Genomic DNA, 14774 nt, shown 5'->3' with positions numbered 1-14774 from the left:
AGCTCGCCTTTTCTGTTCGAGCCAGACCAAAAATAGTTCGCTCTACTGTATGTACAGTACCTCACTCACTGACACGAAGGGTCTGCTGCATGCTAGTGTTGCTCCCTCCTGCAGCATCGCCCTTCGTGGCCGTAGTCATTATCACACGCAACGGATCAGATGGAATGTGAGCCACAGAGAGGAGTGAGCTGCGCCATGATTTGGGTGTGTGGAGGAAATCGAGCTGACCGGCCCGAGCGCGCATCTCTCTCTCATGCCGCATGACTTTCTGGCTTGGCCTTCAGAGCCCACTCAAAACGCGCGCAATCGCCGGATTCACCGCGGAGCTGAAATTGTCAGCAAGCTCATCATCATCAATCGTGAAGGAGGCTGACATCGTCTTTGAGATGATATTGTTGTAAGCTGCATGTTTACATCTCCTAACGATCCAGCATTGCGCCTGGGCCACCGTCTCGATCCACCCGATTCCTCTCCCTTGCCTGCCGCGACGCAGAGTAGAGACCATTGAGAGCTTGCTTGATCTCGTCCATGCGCTTGCCACCGTTGATGGCGGCAAGGTAGCGGTTGGTGAAAGCGATCTTGTCCTTGTCTGGCACGTAGCTTGTGGGCAGCTGCTCCACGATTCCTGGCACCCAAGCCGCCATCTCGCCGGCAAATCCGGAAGAGAGCACCTTGAGTGTCGTGATGGCGACCGGCATCACCTCAGGGCTGAACTGCGTCGCCAAGCCGTTAAGCAAGACGGAGGCGAGCTGGAAGCCCTGCTGGCCTATCGCGTGTCGGATGGCGGCGGCATAGCTGCCCATGTCATCCATCGAAGGGGTGCCGTCTGCATTGAGGGCGCTTGGGGCAGCCAGGGGCGTTCCGGGTTGAGACGCCGTCACGGGCATCATCAACGAGTCATGCCCCACGATGCCCAGCACAAGATCCAACGCTGTTCCCACGATCTCGGTTTTGAGAAGCGTCAAGGCAGCGAGTATCGCGCGGAACACCTGCGCAAATTGCGGCGACAGCAACAGCATCGAAGGAACATTGTTGAGCACCGTCAGACACGTGTGGATGTAGTCGTCCAGCACGTCGCCCATCTCGGCGGGCATCGTGTTCTCCATCTGCTGCACCACCTTGCTGGTGATCCGTTCGAAGGCTCCTCGGAGTGCCGCGCTGGTGGCCATGTTGCCATCCCGTCCAAACTGATCGATGCACTTGCCAACGATCCACACGTAGCCTGGGTTGCCCGTCTGCTCGAAGCATGATGCCAGTCGTTCCAGGACCGCGATCAGACTCGGCGCCGCTCGCGGGCCGAAGAAAGAGAGCCCACGTCGGAGCAATGCGCATGCTCGCTCCGAGATGAAGAAGACGTTGCCGTGCGATGCCAGCACGCGATCGACCACCGAGTACGCTTCCTCGCACGTCTTCGAGCATTGTTCCGCAAGGTGATGCGAGAAGGAAGAGCCAAAGACGGCAAGCATCTTTTCCAGCTGCTCCATTCGGTCGGCTGCCCGGCGCAATTGATCCTTGTTCGGGTTTGGGATGCTCAGAACTTGACTGAGCGACTCGAGCAGAGGCTGAGAGAACTGCATGAGCGCCTGCGGTGCCTCGGTGGGCTGCATGCCGGCGATCACGTACGCAATTCCTTCCGAGATGGACACAAGGTCGTCAGCGCCGAGCTTGTCGTTGACGGAGCGGAAAAAGTCGTAGAGCTGCGGAAGATATGGAACGAGGTGACGGTGGCAGTCCTGACACAGGAAGTTCATGGCTTGCGCTGCGGCGGCTGTCACGTCGCTTCCAGCATGTTCGAGACCTGCGCTGATGTAGGAGAGCTGCGCAGGGATCTGCTCGGGGTGCATCTCGATCCATTCGGTGTATCTCGAGAGAACGAGGAGCCCGGCGTACTTGATCTTGGGATGATCCGGAAGCGTGGGGATGATATTGATGATGTGAGGCAGCACTTCGTCATCGCGCGGGTCTGCCTTGGCGCCCATAGCACGCATGCTAAACAGTGGTGCTTCTACGTCTTGCCACTTGAGCGTTTCCGGTGTTGACTGCGAAAGGGTCGTTTGAATGAGACGCAGTGACTTGGACAGACACTGCCGCGAGCCGAGGACGTGACAGCAGTCCTTGAGGGTGTCGCCCATAAAGTGGCGGAAGGATCGGAAGTCGTCGCGCTCCTGGCCCGTAAGCGCATCTGGGTCGTCAGGGAAGCGGAGATGGCGAATGATGACCTCGAGCAGCCTCTCGTAGACCGGATAGAATCTTTCTGCCTGCGGTTCGCCATACGCATACCCCAGCGGTCCAGAGAGCAGATACCAGAAGCGAAAGGTGATCTGCACAATGTCGAGATCGTGGTAGGCGGTGCATTCCGCGATGGCCTCGACGACCGGAAAGAGCTCGTCCTGGTGGCGCAAGATGATGCGATGATATGCCTCGCCCGCTTGTACGAAGATGCGACAGAGGCCGCGCACCTTGTCTTCGTCCTCGCCGGCTGCGGAGATCTCCTGCCGCAGAGGTTGCAGGCGAGCAAGAACGCGCTGGACGACTTGCATGTTCTCCTCGACCTCCTGCGTCTCATTAATGAGATCGCAGACGACATCCGTCGCCACATCGAAGAGCTCGTCCGAGGCGAGCGCGTCGAACGACAACTCGAAGAGTGGCGTGTCGGCCATCTGTCCAGCTGACACCTCCCCACTCTTGAGCCAGGACCGCAAGCATTGGAAGATCCCCGTCTGGATCTGCGATGTCAAGCCTGTCGCCTGAACATACATCGAGAGTAGCTTGAGAATCTCGGGCGCTGCCGCTGAGAGCAGGAAATGACATCGAGTGTTGTAGAAGTCGTTGTCGATAGGGATGCGGTGATTGGTGATGACTTCCTCTGGCAGCACAGTGAGGAACTCAAGCAAGACCGGAACCGTCTCTGGACTAGCGCCGAATCTTTCGATCATGCCCGGGACGACCGTCGGCCATTGCGACTCGTCGAGCTGGAGAGCAAGACCAGCAAGAGCTAGACTGAGCTGTGTCTGGATCACGCGCGGACCTGTTGCATAGGCCGATAGTGCTGTGAGGAGCGTGTCGCGGAGCGCTATCCTTTGAGGCGCTGGAACTTGGTCCAGGTCGAAGATAATCTTGGTGCGGAACGTCTGGGCAGCGAACAGACGAGGCTCGATGGGCAGTTCGGATGCGAGTAGCAACGAGTTGGCCGTCTGCCATGCCTCGGAGGTCTGCTGAAAGTTCTGAAGCCAAGTGTTGGCAGATGCTTTGGCCTGGTTGTTTGGGTCAGTGTAGAGGGTGTTGAGGGCCTGCATGACCGCCTGGATGGCCTGCTGCTCCGAGGAGCCCGAGCTCGACGCCTCTGACATGATTGCGAGGTGCCCGATCTGCTCGCAGCAAGTGTGATATGATGTTGAAGACGGTCGAACTGTGTGGTGAGAAGAAGATCTGTGCTCGTGTCACATGCTGTCTTCTCAGCTCGAGCCAAAATTTCGGAATTCGCGAGTCGAGCGACACGTCCCGAAGATCTGCGCTGTCTGGTCCAATTCGTCAAGCTCCTACACACTTCGAGACGATCCACAGTCCACTACGCTTGCTCAGGAAGTCGTGCTCAGGCGGTCAGGTCGAAGTGAAGAGTCTATTAGCGGCAGTGACAAAGGAGGACCAATAGGTGAAAACGAGACTCTAGTCTTCCAGCACCGCGCGATCATTCAAGACCAGCCTCGTTGGTGAACTCGATGTGCTTCTCGATGTCTGCCTTGGTGACGGTGGGACGCACCGCCTGGATGGCCCGCAAGAAGTCGTTCATCACCAGCTTGGGTTCCAGGAGCTGCTCGCCCTCGATGTCGTCCCATGTCATCTCGACGGCATCAGGGTCCCCTGGAGAGCAGGGTGTGAGGTACTCCTTCATCTCTTGCACCTCGTCCTCCACGGCTGCTTCGTCTCCATCCTGTTGGGCAGCGTCACCGTGCGCGCCCGTGTCTGCAGTGCCGTTCTTGGCCTTCTCCTGCTTCTTCTTGCGAGCGGCGGGTGCCATGACCTTCTTGAAGTGGGTAGCTCCCGTCACCTTGCGCACGGGCTGCATGAGCGCATCACGAACCAAGACGCTGATATCGGATCCAGAGTAGCCTTCCGTCTGCGAGGCAAGCTTGCGGTAGTCCTTGCTGTCCAAGGCGCATGGTGTCTCGCCGACGTTGAGCTCGAACATGCGCTTCCTCGCCTCGAGATCCGGCAGCGGAATGTAGATGCGCTTCTCGAAACGACGCTTGATGGCGAGATCCAACGCCCATGGAATGTTGGTGGCACCGAGCACCAGCACGCCCGTCTCGTCGTTGCCGACACCGTTCATCTGCACCAAGAACTCGGTCTTGATTCTCCTCGATGCCTCCGACTCGCCTTCGCCTCTTGTGCCGCAGAGCGAGTCGACCTCGTCGATAAAGATGATGGATGGCTTGGCCTCGCGTGCCATCTGAAAGAGCTGCTTAACGAGACGTTCCGACTCTCCCATCCACTTGCTGACCAAGTCCGAACTCGAGACACTGAAGAAGGTCGACTTGGCCTCGGTGGCGACGGCCTTGGCCAGGAACGACTTTCCGGTACCGGGGGGACCGTACATGAGGATACCACGCCATGGCGTCCTCTTGCCCGTGAACATCTGCGGGAACTTGATGGGCAGGATGACGGCTTCCTTGAGCGCTTCTTTTGCGGTGTGCAGACCCGCGACGTCGTCCCATCGCACGTTGGGCGTCTCTGACAGGACTGCACTCGACAGACCTGCTCGTAGCTTCTTGGTTTCGGGATCGACATCGTCGTCGTCGCCGTCCTTCTTGCCACCCGTACTGCCGCCGACGCCCTTCTCCGCACCGTTCGCTCCCACGGCGGCTCTGCCACGATCCTCCGAGCTCTTTGCGAGGTGCTCCTTGAGCTTCTCGGCTCTGTCGAGGTACTCTGTGAACTTTTTTCGGATGAGATCCTTGAGCTTGTCGTTCTTCTCGTACTTCATGGCCATCATGAAGTAGTCCAAGCTGTTCTGGTAGAGCTTGTACGCTTCTTGGTAGTTCTGCTTGACATCTTCGTCGATCGCCTTTTGAACGATCTCGATCGCTTTGTTCAAGAAGTCCGAGTTGGCCATTTTGAAGGTGATGCGTCAGATTTTGGACGCTGGTGGAAGGTGGTGCGGAAGCACTGGCCAGAAGATGCCGCTGTTAGGTAGATGCTGCGGCGAAAATTGCGAGAGAGGCTCGATCTCCTTGTCCCTTGTGATCCTGTGCTCTGTTTTCCGAGAGAGTTAGGTCGCCCTGTGATGAGCTTTAGCCTGTTTTGCCGAGAAATGCGGATGTCGACCTGCTATCGGCTGTGCGGATGCGCCACGCCGATTCGATGTCTGATGTGAGAAGAGTTGCGATGAGTCGATGGAGATGAGACGGGGTTAGTCGGTGTGAGCGAGAGAAAGGAGGATGTTCAGATGGGATGCGCTCAGGCGCTCTGTTGATCGTACCCAGCTTGGCCAGGGTTCTAGCCTCGCCTATGCAGCTCAGCTCTTGTCACAGCCAGCCTGTGGAGTTAATTTCCGAGCCAGACAGGGCGGGGGAAGCAGAGAGACGCGTTTCAACGCTGAGAGGCTGCTTTTGAGTCTCCGCCTGTGAGCTCGATCTGAATTTCCATCACGGCCTGCTCATCGCAGTCACCACGCAGGCTTCTCACCTATCGGCCAACCCAACTGCCGACCGACGTCCGAACAAAGACGTCTGAGCGTGTGAGTGTGTGTTGGACCCTTTTCTGATTTTGAGAGCACGGCCTTCATCCAAGCTTGAATCTGAGGATGGCCTTTGCGTACCTTTCTTCCTGACTGAAACATCGCCCTTCGCAATCACTTTGCGCAGTGACGAAGCTTTCGGATCAATGACCGAGCTCACACGTTCTTGACGCGCTCGTCACGCAGACTCAGATCTCGTCCATCTGCGGCACACCACGTCACTCACCATGGCTTCGAAACACGCGAGTGGCTCGCGCGAGCCCGTGCCTCCCTACTCGTTGGCACCACTCCTCTTTCCGACCCTTCCGAACGATGTCAGCGCAGACAACATCAACTCGGAGTCGCCAGCTGCGATCCAAGAGAGCTCGCAGTGGGCCATTCGCTGCTCAGAATCGGATGGCGCCTTTCTCTACATCGGCACATCCAACGGGCTGATTCATTCTTTCCAAATCAGCTCAGCACGCGCCGTCAACTCAGCACAATCCTCATCAGATACACACTCGACAATCAAGTACAGCTTGAAGCACAGTCGATCGATCTCCAGCCACGCAAAGCCAGTCGAAAGAATCGTGCTGCTGCGGCATTTCAATGCTGCTGCAGTGCTCTGCGAGGGAGTGGTCTCCTTCTTCTCACTCCCCGAATGGTCGCCAATACGAAGCTTGCCATCCACAAGAGCGGTCAGCACCGTCATTCTGGACGACGAAGAAGCTGAGCATGGCTCAGGCACGGACGCGGCTGGCATGATCAGCATCTGCATCGTGCGAAGAAAGAACATCATCCTCGGCAAGATTGGTGCAGAGGGCCGTTCCGGTCTTCAGTGGGCCACCGTCAAGGAAATTGCTCTCCCAGGAGGCGCCATCTTTGCTCGCCGCTTCGCTGACACTCTTTGTATCGCCAACGCCACCGAGTACAGCCTCGTCAATCTGTCCACCGGCCACATTACTCCCTTGCACCTGCCCATCAGTCAGACGGGCGAGTCTCCCTCTGCTCAAGTCAGGCCAAGCATCGTCACTGTTCCCGTGCAACCACCCAAAAGCAGAGAAGGAAGCCTCTCGCCAGTCGTCGACCGCTCCACTTCCACATCTGCACCCGTCAAGTGCGAGTTCCTCGTCACCTCTCACAGCGGCTCCATCACCCTCGGTGTCTTCGTCAAGCCCTCAGGCGAGCCGGCACCAAAGTTGCTCGAGTGGCCTTCTCATCCTCGTTCGGTCACATACGACGGCAAGCATCTCGTCTCGTTGCTGCGGAATGACACTGTCGAGATCCATGACTTCGGCCAAGACTCGGTCGACAAGGTCCAAACGATCCAGCTACCCCCTGGCCTAGATCCACGATTTTTACAGCCAGTGCAAGATCCGTCTCTTTTCTTGCCGTCGCAAAAAAAGGGCGAGTCTGGGTCGGGAGAAGCGCCCAGAGACGATCTGGACTCCGTCAAGGTATCTCTGAGCCAGCTTAGCAGCCCGGATGTGCCGGTACTGCGACGCGCGGTGGAGCACGCGGGGGCAGCTTCCTCGTCGCAGCGCCAAATTCTTCTATGCGGCCGCAACTCGACATCTGCCGTGCAGCAAGACCCTCTCTTGAGCTGGGCCATACAACAATTGCATCACGGCCGACTCCGCACCTTGCGGCAGGATCTGGAATCGTATAGATCTCGTAGAAAGGCGACGCAAGAGGGGGCTCAAGTCTCGCGCGTCTCGCTCGAGGCTTCGTCCGCACATGCACTGCTGGGTATTGAGCTGCTGTATCGAACCGATTTCGTCGCAGCTGGCAACATCCTGCGCCACGCCCACCTGGATCCGCGCTTGTTTCTGGCGCTCTTCCCATCTTTGCAGCAAGAGCCGCTATCCCAGAAGGAAGCTGTCATGCCTGCCGTCGTGCTCGCCAGCCTCGACAAGCTGAAGCACGACGATGGCGAGAGGCTGCGGAATATAGAGCAGATAGTTGACGCAAATCTCGCCCTCAACTACTCCCCAGCCATGGACGTGACGACTGACGACACCCTGCTTCAGCTCAAGCAAGAGCTGCTGCAAAGATCCGACGAGATGCTGCGATCGTTGCTGGAAGCGTGGCGCTTGGATTCAGCCGCTGCTTCAGCCGCTCAAAGCGCGGTTGATTCGCCTTTCTGGGCCGGAACCTTGATGGACGAGCAGATGGTGGCTAACGTCAATTCTCGTGTTGACTCGGCATACCTTCAAATGATTGCAGAGCGACGCGGTACGGTCGAGCGGGAGGACGCTGCGGTCGAAGCTGAGCTCGCGGCCTTCCTTTCGTCCAAGCATGCTTGCGAGCCCGCGCAGGTCCGGAACGTCCTCGAGTCGAAGCACTTCTACAGCCTACTCGCTGAACACCACGAGCTTTCCGGCGACGTCGAGGGTGCCTTGAAGATCTGGACTGCCCTTGTCGATGGAAAGCTTACCGACACCCTCAAGAAGTCACCAGACGTGCCAGCAGCATTGTCCAAAGTGGCGACGCTGCTCAAGGAACAGAACGATCCCAATTTGCTGTCGACATACGGTCGTTGGCTTGTGCGCAAGGACCCGGAGGCTGGCATTCGTATTCTCACCAAGCAAACAGCGATACCTGCAGCAGACTCGTCGCAGAAGTCGACTGTACGGAGCAAGGCGCAGGAACTGGAGGTCATCCAAACACAGAAAGCGACGATCGACGAGTTGCGCGACATCGATGCGGATGCGGCGACAAAGTACCTCGAGGCCGTCGCACTATCGACATCCAAAGTACAAGACGAGCAGATGCATCGCGATCTGGCTTTAGCACTGCTCCGCCGTGTCGAGCAGCACCTCAACGATGACGCTTACCGCCAGAAAATGGATGCCGTGGCACAAGAGTATACACATGGCTCGTATGCGGAATCCTTCTTTGCTCATCTCGCGCTCGCTAGCGATGGTTCGCCGAGAGAGCTGGATCGCCTCAAGCTGGCGATGCTGCTGCAAGGCTCGACGGTGCTGGATCATCGATCGCTGCTGGACATGATTGCGCCGCTAGAGGCACTCGACTACGAGAAGGCCATCATCTTTGGCAAGCTCGGGCGCGACTCCGAAGCCTTGTCCTTGCTTGCGGTCAAGCTCCGAGACGCCAACAGTGCTGAAGCGTACTGCTCCCAAGACGGCGAAGTGCTCTCACCGATGCTGGCCACCTCGATCGCCGAGGACCACAAGGATTTGCAGCCGTTCGCTGCAATGTTGAGCCGCACCTATGCGCAGCGCGTCAAGGCACACGCCAAGGCAACGGCACAGCGAGAGCTCTCTGCTACACAACGCAAAGAGGAGCTTCTGAAGCAGCTGCTCTCGGTCTACATGGCCAATGGTGCCGAAGAAAAATTCCGTATCGCGACAGCACACCTGCTCAACACGCAGGCTCTCCACCTGGACAATCGCGAGGTGCTGGAGCTCGTGCCCAAGGACTGGCCGTTGCAGACGCTCGAGACATTCCTGACGCAGAGCCTCCGCCGACAGCTGCATCGTCGACGCGAGATGCAGATGCTGCGCAACATTGCCAAGTGTCGCCGCTTGGATGTGGCCGAGGATCTGTGGGCGAGGCAACGGGCGATGGGAGGTCTTCTGCAAGACACGGAACTCGATGGCGGCGATGGTGCAGGCGGGGATACTTCAGCACCTGGAAATGACGAGATGAGCTATTCAGATTGGAAGGAGGGCGATGCATTTGTAGGAGACGCTGTCACCAGCGAGAAGAAGCCGATTCAGCAACGAAGAGACCAGCTGGACGTATCGAAGGAAGCGAGGATCGACAGCGTCCACGCCGGCTATCAATTGCCACCATCATCTGCCGTCGTTCACGGCGACGAGGACGATTCTGTCGACCTGACATGATCTCGCAATTCCAAGATGATAACAGACTCTGTCGCTTTCAGCATGTCTTATGCTTCTGACCAGCCAGTGTTGGCTTCATGGCCAAGGCTTAGCGGCTGTTTTGTGGCTTGAATTTCCTTTCTGCCTTTTCTGTCAGAGACTAACGGCCAAGCCCTGAATTTAAGACTCGTTTCAGAAGCTTAATCTTCGCACTGACCAAAATTTCAAAGTCAGTTCGTCATCGGACGTCTTTGGTTCCCATGCTGAGTGTGCATCTGAGCGCAAACAGAGCAACAATGATGCGGGGCTAGATTGTCATATCGGCTCGATTCCGACATGCGCCGCTAACAATGCCCAAGCTGGCTTACATGCAAGCACGGTGACGGACGTGACTCTATGAAGGAGCGTGCGCGAAGCATGACAGCTGCGGAAGAACCGCGTGTGAAATGCACGGGGCGCAGCTGACCGTGCAATAATCCGATGCAACCCGCTTGTCACCACCTCTGGCACAGCGAGGTCGGCTACGCCTGTTCGGCTGGCTTCTGACGTCTGAGTTTGAGCAACAAGTCTCGAAGCGTTCTGGCGCGCTAGCCGACGCTTCGCTGTTCCAGTGTTGCTCTCTGCTGAATCACTCCTCAGAACCTAGACAAGTGAGGCGAGAGCTTCCTCCCTCTAAACCATCACCTTCACCGACTGATCATCGCCATTGAGTCACAAGCCAGGCTGTCCCCAAAGAGCACACAATCGCTTATCTTCCGACCAAGGAGCCAGCATTGCCACCATGAATGCGTCCAAAGCCGACCAGGAGGTGAAGCGTAAGTACAAAACCTTTTAGATAGTGGCAGTGAACTATGTAGCTGAGACCCTGTCCCTTCGTCTCGACAACGTATGCCTGCAGAGGTCGTCCGCGACCTGCTGTGCAGAGATCCGGTCATGTTCAACTCGGTCATCAACTCTCACTTCGCCTCAGCCAGCACCTATCAAGGACGAGGCCTCAAGATCACGGGCGCAAGTCAGCTCAAGCATGCCGCGTACTTGCTCAATGCCCTCAACTTTGGCTCGGCAGCCAAGATCGAAGACCGAGATGTTCACTGGGACGCGGCCAGCTCAACTGCCGTCGTACAGGCCACTCGCTTCATCCGACCTGCCTTCTTCCCGCTCTTCGAATTTGCCGTGCCCACCAAGCTGGTGCTTACTTTCAATGCGGAGGAAGGGGAGAAACAAACACTGTACTGCACCCAATGGAAGGACGAATGGCCTCTGGACCAGCTCATTCAATCCATTCCTATCGTAGGCAAGCTGTACAGCTCGCTTCTCGTGCCGTTGTTCACGGCGATTTTCCTCGTGCTGTCAAATGTCGCCTTTTGGTTCCATGCCAAACTCGAGACAGTCGAGCACCGATACGGACATCATGCACTTCAGGCCTACCGCCACAAGGTACAGCCTCGTCTGCCTTCGAGCCTGGTCAAGGGCTTCGACACCGGCGTCCACGCAGCTGAACACGCCAGCCAGCGCAGCGTCCACATTGTATCGCGCGTCTCGCATGGCCCGCTGAGGGCCGTCGAAGAGCTTGCCCGCACTGCCACGGTCGTTTTCAACCTCGCTCTTCCTCAACAGCTTCAGCTGCCGTATCCCTCGGTCTTTGCCGAAAGCGCTCAGGCGGACAAGGGCAAGAGCTCCAACAAAGCGTCGGAGACTCGCAGCGCCGCAAAGGAGCATTCTGAGAAGCCCACGCAGGACAAACCGGCCTCTCCTAAGCCTCAATCGGCAGCCAAACCCGACGAAGCAGGCCCCAAGTCACCCAAGGAGAAAGTGTCGGGAGCACAGGGCACCGCTGACGACAAGAAGGGGGAGCAGAAACACGAGCAACCCTCCACCGAAAAGACCGAGAACGACAAGCCAGCCCCCACCGCTGACGACGCAGCCGAGAACCGCAAACGCAAGGCCGAGTCCGCTCCGGCCGAGCCTGTGCCGCACGCCAAGGTCGTCGTCGGCCCCGCAGAGGACGGCTCTGCTCCAGCTCAGGCCAAAGAGTTTGACATTCTCACCCAGCAGGTGACCGAGAAGGCACCCACCACCGAGACCGAAAAGCCTTCCCTCTACCAGGCGCTCAAGAAGGACGACCAGCTGGTTCTTCCCACTGGTGAGGCCGCCAGCAGCGGCGGCGCCAAGAAGTCGTCTCACAAAAAGAAGGGCAAGAACGGGGGTCGCAAGTGAAGCGAACCTGGCCAGCCGAGCTTCAACCTGGTCTTCCTCACTGCGTGTAGTGTCAAAGATAGCTACGGCCCATCGAGAAGTGGTCTCAAGCACGCATCTCCCTCTTTCGATCATCCTATCAGCATCCACTCTCCCATCGTCTCGCATTACCTGTTGTTCACCGCAAAGTCAGTTCGTCCGCATTCAATCACAAAATCGGTTCTTCCCTGTCATCCATGCTCATGCTCGCGGTCGTGGCTGCGTCCTTGTCTGTGTGTGAGCAAAAGTTGGCGAGCTGGGGCGATGATGCAAGGAACGCCGACTTCGGGACTGATGAGCTTGCGCAGCTCATCGACCCCGAGAGGACTGGGTGCAGATCAAAGCGACCCCTCATCGCAAACGAAGCTGCCGACCGCCTGCCCAGTCCAGACAATTCGAGTCGATAAGGGCCGGTGCCACCTTCTTCCCCCCTCCTCTGTGCGGCACCGCTGATTCAATAATTCCTCTCGAGCCAGTCTTGCTACATGCTGCGAACCTCGTTGAAACGGTGGCTAGATTGCGTTGGAGCGGTGCGTAGTGTCTGTGGGTCCAACTTAGAAAACGGGCGTGATGAGATCGCCGAACTTCCTCGCAACAACGATGCCGGCGGTGAAGACGGTGAGACCCCAAACAATGGACAAATTGCCGGGGCGGTGTTCGGGCGCAAGAATCTGTTGGTTGATGAAGCGCACGAGGAAGTTCTGCTGCTTCGGCGCTGGACGGCCGTTGCCCGACGAGAGGAAGCCCTTCTGTGCCGAGCTGCGAGCATGCCGAGTTTGAGAAGAGAAAAAGTGTGTCAGTATCTTGCTACAAAACGGATCTATTCATCCCAGTGCGAGGGGCTGAGGTGTCGATGCGGAGTGTTGGACATCGGCTGCGAGGGTTGTTGCGCCACGATGCCGGCTGTGCTGAGCACCTTTGCTGGAGGGTCCGATGAGGCCTAGTCCTCCCTGCTACCCGTGCTGCGATCCTCCACGTCCTATCAGCCCAGCCCACTCCACCGTTGTACGTACAGATATGATCCTTGACCAGACATGTTGATTATGAACTCTTGCGGTGGTGGTGGAGCTGTGATGAGACGCTCGATGTGTCAAAATTGTGCGGACGTTGACTAAGGTGTTGCTGCGAAGAAGTGGAGAGCTGCGTTCGAATTTTCTGCCTCCCGATATGTCTCGATCGGCGATCTGCCTTCCCCTGTAGCGTTGCATCTCAACCTAACGGCTTCCAGGAGCCTTGCTGCACCAGAAACAGCTTCGAATGAACACACTGTGGCCTCTACGATGTGTGCAAGACGAATCATATGTGTCTATTTAAAGATGCTAAGGATGTCGCTGCCTTATGATGCCGCTGTCGAACGATGCCCGCTATCTAAGTATGCCCGCACCTACGCCTTCTGCACTTCCCCCACGGTCCCCGTCTTCTCGCGCTTCCAATCCACCAACAACCTCAACTTCTCGAGCACCACGAAGACGATAATCGTATTCGGGCTCAGCCTCATCCACGCCGGCGTCCATCCCCTGAACAAGAACCCGACGCCCTCTTTCCTCAAGTCTCCCCTGAGCGCCTTCAACACTCCCTCTCCAGATCCTGCGGCGTTCATCACCCTGCTCTTGATGACATCTGCGGGACTGCATACGGTCGTGGCCACCGTACCGGCCATGAAACTCGCGCTGAAATGCAACGCTGTGCCTTCGCTAAAGAGGTTCGAGGAGAGGAGGAGGTTCTTGAACACATCGTACGTAGCGAGCTGACTGGCGTTCATCAGCACCGCACGCACGGTATTCGGTCCCAATCCGCGGAACAAACTCCCCACGCCCTCCTCCTTTGTCATCCGTGCCAGGCCCGAAATGGCGTTCGGATACCCATATCGATCGGCAGGTTTACGATTGACATCGCTGGTCATCCTCACGAGTAGGATGTCAGCGGGGTTGCCGGCCAACCCACCCGCCGCACCCGCCGCCGACGCACACAGGGCCATCTGCAACGGTCCCAGTGGTTTTCCACCGTTGGAATCGAGCGTGCGCGCTTTGAGCCAGTCATACGCCCCGAATCGCGTGACGCTGTACGTCATTTGTCGCAACAAAGATGCGGAGAGACCGACGTATAGTCCCCGTGGACCTTCCGTGCGGAACGTGGAGAGGAGCAGCGAGAACATGCCCTGCCGCGAAGAGGCCGTTTGCATGCGCGTTTTGGTCAGATCGAGCGGGTGCGTGAAGAGTGCTGCGATGGACGCGGCGCACCCGCCGAGGTAGAAAGGGTACTTCTTGGGTGCTGGTGCCGGCGCGGACTGCCGCCGTGAGGAGGATGCTATTGATTGTGACATTGTTCTATGCTTTCCGGTTGCGATCGGACGGGTGTGCGATGGGGATCTACGAGTCGCCTGGAGGAGAAGTTGGATCTGATGCGTTCCGCAAGACTCTGGTGTGCTGATTCTGTCTATGCTGCCTGCATGAATTTGATCTCTTGCCGAGCCCGCTTTGCTTCCTTGATCAGAATGGTGATCCCTGTCGTCCTCGTTGAAGCAGCGATGATGGTGTAGGTGGTAAAGAGGGTGTAGAGCGACAAAGATGAACCAAGGGTTCGACCAAAGACGTCACACCCACAACTTCTCAATTTTTTCGGCAAAGAAAAATCTCTCGGTCCGTCATTTCCTGCGTCCAACAAATTTGGCTGTAAACCCTTCTGGACCGCACCGCTCATGCCGCCGCCCGCCGAAAAGGACCGACCACCATATCTGCACCTCGTAAATACAGTAAGGCAGGGTGCGGTAGCAAGCTCACTCATTCTTCATCGGGATCACGAAACTTTCTCTCACGAGAACACAGGGACACACATACACCGAGGTCTCGAACTGAACGAGAATTGAGATTCGAAACGTGAGAGCAGCTGAAGAAAGACACAACCGTGGCAAGCAGAGCAAGCTACAGACGAATAGGAACGGGAAAAGGATCAAAGGAGGGCTGATGTTTGTTTTG

At 57.3% G+C, this 14774-nt stretch overlaps 6 protein-coding genes across 6 annotated transcripts; 2 read left to right on the top strand and 4 right to left on the bottom strand.

Moving 5' to 3' along the window:
- Positions 1-419: 419 nt before the first annotated feature.
- On the bottom strand, positions 420-3350 carry PSEUBRA_002724 (Exportin-1/Importin-beta-like protein; the record flags this gene model as incomplete). Its single annotated transcript, XM_016437128.1, has 1 exon — positions 420-3350. One exon carries the CDS (start codon positions 3348-3350, stop codon positions 420-422), a length of 2931 nt encoding a protein of 976 aa, XP_016292623.1.
- Positions 3351-3688: 338 nt separating this feature from the next.
- PSEUBRA_002723 (ATPase, AAA-type, core) lies at positions 3689-5113 on the bottom strand (the record flags this gene model as incomplete). The annotated part of the gene is made up of 1 exon (XM_016437132.1): positions 3689-5113. One exon carries the CDS (start codon positions 5111-5113, stop codon positions 3689-3691), a length of 1425 nt encoding a protein of 474 aa, XP_016292622.1.
- An 851-nt stretch (positions 5114-5964) lies between these two features.
- Positions 5965-9585, top strand: PSEUBRA_002722 (Citron-like protein; the record flags this gene model as incomplete). Its single annotated transcript, XM_016437148.2, has 1 exon — positions 5965-9585. The coding sequence occupies one exon, from the start codon at positions 5965-5967 to the stop codon at positions 9583-9585; it is 3621 nt and encodes a 1206-aa protein (XP_016292621.2).
- A 760-nt stretch (positions 9586-10345) lies between these two features.
- On the top strand, positions 10346-11781 carry PSEUBRA_002721 (uncharacterized protein; the record flags this gene model as incomplete). The annotated part of the gene is made up of 2 exons (XM_016437136.1): positions 10346-10379; positions 10463-11781. 2 exons carry the CDS (start codon positions 10346-10348, stop codon positions 11779-11781), a joined length of 1353 nt encoding a protein of 450 aa, XP_016292620.1.
- A 572-nt stretch (positions 11782-12353) lies between these two features.
- Positions 12354-12835, bottom strand: PSEUBRA_002720 (uncharacterized protein; the record flags this gene model as incomplete). Its single annotated transcript, XM_059464883.1, has 2 exons — positions 12354-12558; positions 12813-12835. 2 exons carry the CDS (start codon positions 12833-12835, stop codon positions 12354-12356), a joined length of 228 nt encoding a protein of 75 aa, XP_059321301.1.
- Positions 12836-13183: 348 nt separating this feature from the next.
- On the bottom strand, positions 13184-14122 carry PSEUBRA_002719 (Mitochondrial substrate/solute carrier; the record flags this gene model as incomplete). The annotated part of the gene is made up of 1 exon (XM_016437123.2): positions 13184-14122. The coding sequence occupies one exon, from the start codon at positions 14120-14122 to the stop codon at positions 13184-13186; it is 939 nt and encodes a 312-aa protein (XP_016292619.2).
- Between the last annotated feature and the right edge of the window lie 652 nt (positions 14123-14774).

The sequence above is a fragment of the Kalmanozyma brasiliensis genome (assembly GCF_000497045.1).
Source record: "Kalmanozyma brasiliensis GHG001 unplaced genomic scaffold PSEUBRA_SCAF2, whole genome shotgun sequence".
NCBI lineage: Eukaryota > Fungi > Basidiomycota > Ustilaginomycetes > Ustilaginales > Kalmanozyma > Kalmanozyma brasiliensis.
Note: the sequence above shows the minus strand (reverse complement) of the source record. Positions and strands in the feature narration are given on the sequence as shown.